General features: G+C 32.5%; 1 protein-coding gene across 2 annotated transcripts; it reads left to right on the forward strand.

Annotated features, from left to right (window-relative positions):
* The first annotated feature begins 332 nt into the window (after positions 1-332).
* Positions 333-3,276, forward strand: LOC145000256 (protein CYTOSOLIC ABA RECEPTOR KINASE 5-like). Of its 2 annotated transcripts, none has more exons than XM_078959451.1 (8): positions 333-563; positions 1,143-1,316; positions 1,392-1,645; positions 1,747-1,873; positions 1,962-2,235; positions 2,362-2,494; positions 2,693-2,779; positions 2,918-3,276. In XM_078959451.1, exons 2-8 carry the CDS (start codon positions 1,223-1,225, stop codon positions 3,044-3,046), a joined length of 1,098 nt encoding a protein of 365 aa, XP_078815577.1. In that variant the 5' UTR covers positions 333-563; positions 1,143-1,222; the 3' UTR covers positions 3,047-3,276. The 2 variants fall into 2 exon arrangements, with proteins under 2 accessions (XP_078815577.1, XP_078815576.1); XM_078959450.1 differs by having other exon boundaries at positions 334-563; positions 1,139-1,316.
* Positions 3,277-10,432: the final 7,156 nt, after the last annotated feature.

A 10,432-nucleotide genomic window follows, 5' to 3' on the forward strand; every position in this document is an offset into this window, starting at 1 on the left:
CCCATCCGTGGCAACTATACCGGACGGTCTTATATAACGACTTTTGTATTTATTATTATTATTATTATTATTATTATTATTATTATTATTATTAATTTTTTATTTGAGGCAATACAAATTCATAATCATAATATACTTTGAATTATTTTACAATTCATATAATAATTTACTGTATCAAATGAATTATAAAAAATAAAAACATATTATCACAAATATGCATTTAATCTTATAAAAATCAATAACATCTGTCTTTATTATTTGATAGAGACATATCGTTGTCATCTATTTCACCATTGCAACACTAATTTCATTTTCATTTTTCACCCATGAAAAAGTCACTGTTTCGATCGAATTCAACACCGCCTTCTTCTGCTGTTGTTAATTTAAACCCCCATTATTTCTCTCTCTAACGACCCGTTTCTTTCTCTCTCCTCCTCCTCCTCTTTGTAATCGCTTCTTGCTTATCTGTCTTTCCACAACTTCTCGATCCTCTGAAATACAATAAAACAAAGCCCTAAATCAAGAACTACAAAGTGACAACACAAAAGGCATTCGAAAGACAGGTAAGCCTTTCAATTGCGTGCTGTTTAATTTATTATTTTCTACGATGGTTGCTTTTTGAGTTTTTGAAGAAGGGTTTGCTGTGATTCCTGTTGTCCTGTTCAATTAGATTCGAAAGGAACCCTTCAACCGCTTCCTTATAGTCTTTGATTACCGGATCGTCTTTGGTTTGTTAGGCGTTACGCTACAGATTGAATCTTTGTAATTGATCTTCAATTGGGTTTCATTGTTGAATCTTTCTGCGATTTCCCCATTTGGGTTTCGTTTCCCCTAATTTTTAATTTTATTGTCGGCGGCAACATCTCATTCTTGTTGAAAACCAGTACTCAATTTCTTCTTTTTTTGTTAAATTTGTTTGTTTTCTGGTTATAATTTTAACACGGCGATGGATCCCCGTCGTCCTCTTTGTGGTTTAGTGGTAAGAGTTCATACGATTGTTAAAATTCGAAACATGTGGTTGAGATCTTTGATATGTAACTCATCTATAGATACATATACATAGTCACACTTTATGATCTCTCCTATCAACTCCATATCGCTGATAAAAAAGATTGATTTCGATGAAATTCTTATGCAGTCAGACGCCCCTCCTCCTGGACACTTTTTACGTTTGGGAAAACCAAGGGCTCAAGACGATCTAATTTTGAGGAAGAGAGATAGGATGCGGAGGTGGTTGTGTTGTACTTGTCAAGTTGAAGAGTCTTATCCTTCAAATGAAAATGGATTGATAAAAAACCACAATGATCACAATGATGGTATGTTTTTTATGACTTAAATCTCTTAATAAGTTCTATAATGGCAACTAGATGATATATTTTTTTTTAATGTAGGGCAACATAAGGACTCAAAACTACCACCTCCTGTGAAACATGATGCTCAGAAAGCAGTGCCAACAATTGAAGTCCCTTCACTTTCACTCGATGAATTGAAAGAAAAAACTGAGAATTTTGGATCAAAGGCATTGATTGGTGAAGGTTCATATGGAAGGGTTTATTTTGCAAACTTAAATAATGGAAAAAGTGTTGCTGTGAAAAAACTTGATGTTTCTCCAGAAGCTGAATCAAATTCAGAGTTTTTGACTCAAGTAAAGATTTCCTATTTCAATTTCTACTTTGAAAAATCTACCTAATCACTGTTACATTGCTATTTCTTGCATTTCTCTTTATGAATAATGTTTTTCTTTAGGTTTCAATGGTGTCAACACTGAAGCATGACAACTTTGTTGAGTTGTGTGGCTACTGTGTTGAGGGAAATACACGTGTCTTGGCTTATGAATTTGCAACAATGGGATCTCTACATGACATATTGCATGGTATATGAAACTGTGACCTTTTTTGGTTTCTCTTTTCATGGTTTAATTAATAGTTTATATGTTTTTAAAATGTATACATAATATACAGGTAGGAAGGGGGTGCAAGGAGCACAACCAGGTCCTGTTCTTGATTGGATGCAAAGAGTAAGAATTGCTGTTGATGCAGCAAAAGGGCTGGAGTATTTGCATGAAAAGATTCAACCTTCAATAATTCATAGAGATATTAGGTCAAGCAATGTGCTACTTTTTGAAGACTTGAGAGCCAAAATTGCAGACTTTAATCTTTCAAATCAAGCACCAGATATGGCTGCTAGATTGCATTCAACTCGTGTGTTGGGAACTTTCGGCTATCATGCACCAGAGTAATAATAATAATAATAATAATAATAATAATAATAATAATAATAATGTTTCTGAAAACCCTTTTTCATGTTGATCATAAAAGAAAAAAAGAAAATCTTTTAACTAATGAAAATGTTTTTGTGTAGATATGCAATGACTGGACAGTTGACACAAAAAAGTGATGTGTATAGCTTTGGGGTTGTGTTGCTTGAGCTTCTAACTGGTAGGAAACCTGTTGATCACACAATGCCACGTGGACAACAAAGTCTTGTCACTTGGGTCAGTTTCTTTTTCATCATATTCACTTTCAATTTCACATTTTTATTCTTGAGTTGATATGAAAGGTGAAATAAAGATGAGACCCCACAAAATGTTTACTTATTTTTTGGGTGGTAAATTACAAGAAATATTACTAATTTTGTTTTTTTCTCACATATAATTAAAGTAATAACATAATAATATAATATATATATATAGGCTACACCAAGGTTAAGTGAAGATAAGGTGAAGCAATGTGTGGATCCAAGGCTCAAGGGAGAGTACCCTCCAAAAGCAGTTGCAAAGGTAGGTGTAGTTCAGACTGTTTGATACCACAATTAGTTGAGTCTGACTCGGTCAAACTTTGACTTGGTCAGACTTTGACTTAATGAGGCTCTTAACTAAAAGAAGATGTGTTTTGTTTTGATTTGTATGATGTTGCAGTTGGCAGCTGTAGCTGCATTGTGTGTGCAGTATGAGAGTGAGTTTAGGCCAAATATGAGTATTGTTGTGAAGGCTCTTCAACCACTGTTGAGGGCTCCTGCACCTGTTGCTGCTGCTGCTGAAGTTTAATGATAATAATAATGTGTCAAATCTCAAATCTCAAATCTCATATAAATGGATTATTATGTTTTGGTTGATGGTGGTGGGGGAGCGATACGCGCGCATATATAATAGTGTTTTCTTTGGATTTATATTTTTTTTTGGTTTGAGGATGGATGGGTGTGGACATGTTTTGCATAGCTTTGGTTTGTCAAGATTTGTTTAATAATGGAAACATGGTTTGAGGGTGATTCAAGTAATTTACTGTTTTTTTTTTTGGTGTTATATATTTGGTGGTGTTCTATGTTTTTCCATCTCTCTACTTATGTTTGCAGCTTTTAGTGAAAACCTTTTGGAAGTTCGAAAAGCTCTGAAAATTTCGAATAGGACAAAAGGATCTCTGAGTTGAACTGATACTAGAGCATCTCTAATGGTTGACTTATGTTATAATTTAAAGTTATTGTCACCTTGTTATCTATTAATTTTGAATTCTAAATAAATGATTTTTCTAATAGTTAAACTTATTTTAATAGTATTTTCTATAAATTTAATTAATTTACCCTCTACCTAAAATGTTTTATAAAACATTTAATTTAATTAAGCCTTTTAAAAATCAAATCGTATCTTAATATGAAAATATTAAATACAACTACATCAAGTCTTTATTTATATACTTAAGTGTAAAACAAAAATTATAGTTGGGAATTATTTGGTGGATTTAAATATATACCTAAGTGTAAAACAAAAATTATAGTCGGGAATTATTTGATGTATTTAAATGTAAATCTAAATTGTTAATTCAAAAATCATTTTCCAGCATTAGAAATACTAGATTTAAATTAGTTAACGGATATAAGATTAGTTTTATTCTTTAATTTAAATAATAAAAGTTCTTTAATTTATTTTGATGTGTTCAGCAGTAAAATATTTTTTAACAAGTTCCCTTATAATTACTAAGAGTTAAATAATAAAACAATAATATTTTCACATTATAAAAAGAAAAGGGTCTAACATACTTCCGTACCTATTTTCCGCTTTGACCGGAATATTGTCGGGTTATACTACGAAATTTTCACCGAGCATTCCAGCTCCAACCTATTTTGATGGGTAACTTCAGTGTAGCTCCTTCAACAATACTCAACACAACCTAATTTCGTTTCCTACGTTAGGTGTACGGATAATAAGTATAGATTTTTGTAGGATTTTTCTTCTATAATGGAAAACACATGTAGTATTATATGACTCTAAAAAAATATAAGAAAAAGAGGAATTTATTCAAACATTATTTTTATTACAAATGTGGATTTACAAGATAATATGATAGAAAAACAATGATTACAAACGATGCCCTTTTCTATAACATTGAGCTTTTATTTATAGCACTAGGTACATACATTAAAGACTCATCCCTTTCTTCAGTTCTTCCAACACCTATCATCTTCATGTCAGAGGTTTTTCATACATGCATGACACACACATGAAAGATGCATCCATTTCTTTTCCCAGTTGTAAGTTTTATCCTCATAGCTTGTGTATAATATTTGTCTCCTTAAGTCAACATGACTTATGCATTAGTATCCGTATATTTGTCACTACATGAGACCCACAATCAATTTATGTCATCAAAATTCATTGAAGAGTTTGGTGACGTGGCTTTATCTTGATCTTTTGATGAAGTACATGCCGAACAAATATCTTTAGTATGTTTTCTGTATTGACAGATTCTACTTTGTGCTTGTGGGCTTGATTTTATCTTTACCTCTATCAAGTAAATTTATTTTTGCTTGTAAGTATTAAATTGTTGATCCAGGGGATTCCCTAGCAAATGATATCATATATATTCCCACCATACGTACGAAATCCTTTTTTAAAACCGACTTCGATGGCTTGGAGAATAACTATGATGCCTATAACTCTTCGATAACGAATATATTTTTCATCAAATTTTATAAAATCTTTTTTCTGCCGTACTGCAGTAATTGAAAATGATTCTGCTTTTCCTATTTGCATGAAATGATAGGAAAGATATATGTCTTCTTCATAAAAATATGGTCCCGTTGATACGAATTTAAGGACCATAATATCTTTTGGGGATATAGTAGGGTTATTCATATAACAATTTTTACACCCTCTATTATCCATTGTAGTAATATTTTTATCTCACGAAAATCTGGAGACGTGAGATATATCGAGTTTATGGCACCAAAATCGTACCAATATCTGATTTCTCCGGGTGGAGAATCTTGTAAATAATTAATTATAGGATAAATCCCAAAAAAATTAACATATCTAAAACTTGTATCACATAGGTTAAATAATTCTCTCATTTATTAGCTTTTTATTTCAACAAATGAATGTTGACTTGTAAATTAAACAGAAATCTTTTTTCATCAGGAATCTTTTTTCCAGTCTGAGGTCTCAAAGAAATATGATCTTCGGTAATTTTGAATTTGCTGGTCTATGTTTGTCTTCAGAAATTGATTTCGCTGTAGAAGAAGAAGGAGGTGTATTGTCTTTTTGGACTTCTAAATTTCCGATTATACTCATAATAGTTTTATTATATGTATCATAATTGTTTGTTCTCTTTTCCATCAGTTCAGTAACTAAGAGTAGTAAAATAGTAACTTCTTTTGCATTGTTAGGCAGATTAGCAATATCAATAATGTCTGACACATATTCTTTGATTGCGCTTATCTGTGCACCCATGGTAATGAGGAGATTCGATATTTTCTCAATATGTTCTTCCATCTCTGGTTAAGAAATTTGCTAAACATTTTTATCAGATCTGACAATTTCAATATCAAAAATATATTCAGATAAAAGTGTTTGCCATCTTATGAGTCTCTTATATTTAGGTTTAGAAGGCAAATTATTTTTTATAAATGCTTTTACCTGGGTGTTATCAATTCTTAATAAAAAGTTTTTTGGTAATAAAAAGTAATAAATTTTTTGACAACTTTTAACTACAGCTAATAACTCTTTTTCATTATGTAACGCCCGTGTTTCTGGCCTAGATATTAATAACGATGTAATAGTCTAGGTTAACCTTTGTAAAACATTTTGAAATAATGAAAATGTATTATTTGAGTAATATGTGTTTTATGCTTACTTGTGTGGCTTAATTGAATTAAGAATAAAAATAAGTGTAAAAAAAAATGTTAGATAAAACTGATATTGATACATGAAGTCGTAGTGGTCGTGACAAGGATTCCGAATGTATAAAGAATGCCGAAATCCGAGTTACAACGAAGAAGTTATGACCTGTCGAAGTTTCGCGACAGAACCGACACGATACTGCGCGGCATAAATAGTGAGTTTACAATAGAGCGATAGTTAGCCTTAGTGATCTAAACGAAAGTCGTATAGTTCGTTAAACCGAGAGCATGCATAAAAAGAACGTCCAAATCTGACTTCGTATGAGAAAGTTATGATTTTTATAAGTTTTAGCTTAGTAGTATGAACCCTGAAGTTCGGATTTGAGATCGAGTGATTTCTAGCCGAAACAATCTAAACGAGAATTGAAAATCTCGTCGATAGTAATGCAACGGTAAAAAGACAGACGAAAACGGACGTCAGATGAAGAAGTTATGAATTTCTAACGGAGTTTTCCTGTCCCGGCCTACTAAAAATAATATAATAAAAAGAAAGTCAAAATTAGCCGATGGAGTCTAAAGGAAAGTTATAGATCGTAGTCTCACCTACACGTGGATATAAAGAACGTCGAAAACAGAACTGGTATGTGAAAGATATCAATTTCTGAAGTCCGGGGAACGATTTTTGACACTGAGTCAGTGTTCACGACGTGAACTCAGTGATTTGACTTTTCAGAGCCTTCCAGACCCAACTTGCGATGACGCATGCCATGACGATCAAATTCACGACGTGAAATAAGGGTTCACTCTTCCCTTACCTATATTGCCTCGATTTACGTGCAAAGAAGTACCCCTGAAGCCCCGGTATCATCCCGAGACCCGAAGCGAGTCCCGAAGCCCGAAGATCCCGAGAAGAAAAGAGTTTCTGAGCCAAAGCTTTGCTTGCGAGAAGCCCAGTGTGTGAAGATCTTCCAGTTTCACAGAAGAACACTACATTTAGAGCCGTAGTGCTGTCTGATCATCTTCTTATCAAGTGAGTGTGTAGTTACTTTCTTCTAACACATAAATACGAAGTATCTCCATAAAATGCGTGCTATGTGTTTATATGTTATGTGTTATTAGAAATGAGTATTGATTGAATGTTTTATACATGTTTTATGGTTGTATATATATTTATATTTTTATCTACAAATATGTTGGGTAAAACATGGGTAAATAGTGATGTGTGATGAAATAAAAATGATGAGAGGCCTCGATATTGTTGTTGATCTAGTCATCTAGCGGAGTATGGATGACGACCACAAACTCTATCTAGACAATCCAATGGAACGCTGGCAGGTTCATAACCTGTAGGTGTTGTGAACGATGTGTTCACCGGTGTACTCTATCCCCTCATGGTTGCCTTTAGGACCTTTACTGTTGAGGAAACCCCTTTGCAGTAATGTCCGTCCCGATGAAAATCCTAGATTAGGTCCCTTGTGATAGTTGTTGTTTTAGGGACGTAAAGTGAGGATAACAGGAATGGGTAATCGAGTTATTGTTGGTTGGTGAAAAATTAAATATAATTTATTGTGGGTTGAAAACCCTATATGCTCACCAGGCTTCCAAGTCTGGCCCACTCAGTTTCTTTGTATTATAGGTAGTGACGCGAGAGCATAAGTTGAACAACTGGTGAAGATAGTTTTATTTATAGACCAGTAGTTGTAAATAACTATTGTAAGGTCTATGTTGTATTGTTTATGCTTTTTGTCTGTATCGGAACATGACATCCCGAATTTTGGTATATAATGAAAATATATTTCTTTAAGAAATGCTTTGATAAACTTTATTTTATCATATTGTGTTTTGGGAACAAATTCCGCAACTCTTTTAAATCAATGGATTTACTCTGAAATTATTTTAAAAGCATAAATAAAACCGGTCTTTTCTGGCCGTGATTTTGGGATGTCACACATTAATATGATATCTAGTTTGTATATGAGAACTTTCCCAAACAATATCGACATATACTTTCACCAACTTTTTCATGTTTAGGGTTATAATCTATTCTCTTAAGAACTCCAATCCAATAATTTTCAGAAGCAACAGTTTCTAAGATTAAGTCATCATCTTCTTTCGATGATTGGAGTTTTGGTAAATTTTTGCAACTTTCTTAATATTTTTACTTGGTTTTCTAAACCCTTGTCAAAGCTCAAAACTCTATCCTTTTTTAGTAACTCTTGAAAGGGTTTCCTTAATGCTGCTATATTATTAATAAAATCAGAAGCATAATTAAGTACTCCAAGAAAACTTTGTACCTTTTTTTTATCTATCAATTTATTAGGGAAAACGGTTATTTTTTCAAGTGTATGACTTTGAAGTTCTATCCCAGTACCATCAATTTTCATTCCTAAAAAGTCTATTTTGTCTAGTAATAATTTACTTTTCTCATTGGTTTGATTCTTATCTCTTTATCTTTATCTTTCATTTTTAATTTAGCTGTTATTTGGTTTTTCTCCCAAAATTATAAATGGATTTTCAGAATAACATTGCTTTATTTTATTTATAATATATTCTATGTCTACATCTATTTTTCTTAATTGTAATTGATATTTTAATAATGGAGTTCCTTTTGGGATGATCACTTTTTGTTTGTAGCCTATATCACCACGTTGGGTTGTGCGGGGTTCAAAGTCAATTGGATATCTTTTTGCATAAGCTTGTGTTAAGCGTTTTACAATTATTATATGATGTAATGACGTTTTGAATATTATTTGTCTAAGTATGTTATAATATGTAATTATTACCAGCAATGCCAGATATTCCTCATAAGCTCGGGAATATGAACATCTAATATTTGATTGCACTAATTTTGATTCTAATGAAACCTATTAAGTGTTGTCACCAATTGCAAATCATAAAACATATATGAATTTCATAATTTGATTAACAACCATGATACGAACCCTAATTTTATTGATCAAGTGAAAAAGAGTACAACTCAAGTATATAATGAAGACCAAATCAAAGATTACTAGATAATAAACATGAAATATAGCTCGCATCACAATCTAACAACAAGCAATTAGGAATCTAGAATCGAAAATGCAAAGAAAAGTTAGCCACACATTGTTGAATTGAAGTGCAAATTCAAGTTTAATCCTTAAACAAACTTACAAAATCAAAGAAATAATGTTTACAAAGCACATAATGATGATATGTTCTTCCCAAAATCGCCTCTCCAAGTGAAAGTTAGAATTTCTCTTGAAAATGGCCCTAAAACTTCCTTTAATCGGAACTTGAAAAATCCAGAAAACTACTAGATTACATTCTACAAATGTGGAATAGCATGCCTTGAGATTCCACGACCGTGGAATGGGAAATTGATTGATATGATGAGGATTCCATTCCACGACCATGGAATGGACAATGTAATCATTCCACGGCCGTAGAATGTTCTAAGTGAATGTTTAAAATCCAAATTTCTCGTTTTCTTCAATGTTGCTCCGATACTTCTGAAACTTTGTAGAGAGCTTCCCTTGATCGTCCTAAGCATGCCCAAATCCTCAAACACCCTTGAAACATCCAAAAAAAATGGTGAAAAGTAGATAGATCCTCGAAAATGTCCCGAAAATATAAAATGCATGCAAAGTTAAGCTAAATGCCATGCAATACTTGAATTAAACATGAAATGAGCATGTAAAAAGGTGCACTTTATACACCAATTTCAAATCATAAAACATATATGAATTTCATAATTTGATTAACAACCATGATACAAACCCTAATTTTATTGATCAAGTGAAAAAGAGTACAACTCAAGTATATAATGAAGACCAAATCAAAGATTACTAGATAATAAACATGAAATATAGCTCGCATCACAATCTAACAACAAGCAATTAGGAATCTAGAATCGAAAATGCAAAGAAAAGTTAGCCACACATTGTTGAATTGAAGTGCAAATTCAAGTTTAATCCTTAAACAAACTTACAAAATCAAAGAAATAACGTTTACAAAGCACATAATGATGATACGTTCTTCCCAAAATCGCCTCTCCAAGTGAAAGTTAGAATTTCTCTTGAAAATGGCCCTAAAACTTCCTTTAATCGGAACTTGAAAAATCCAGAAAACTACTAGATTACATTCTACGAATGTGGAATAGCATGCCTTGAGATTCCACGACCGTGGAATGGGAAATTGATTGATATGATGAGGATTCCATTCCACGACCGTGGAATGGACAATGTAATCATTCCACGGCCGTAGAATGTTCTAAGTGAATGTTTAAAATCCAAATTTCTCGTTTTCTTCAATGTTGCTCTGATACTTCTGAAACTTTGTA

The sequence above is a fragment of the Lactuca saligna genome, chromosome 6, assembly GCF_052625555.1.
Source record: "Lactuca saligna cultivar CGN05327 chromosome 6, ASM5262555v1, whole genome shotgun sequence".
Taxonomy (NCBI): domain Eukaryota; kingdom Viridiplantae; phylum Streptophyta; class Magnoliopsida; order Asterales; family Asteraceae; genus Lactuca; species Lactuca saligna.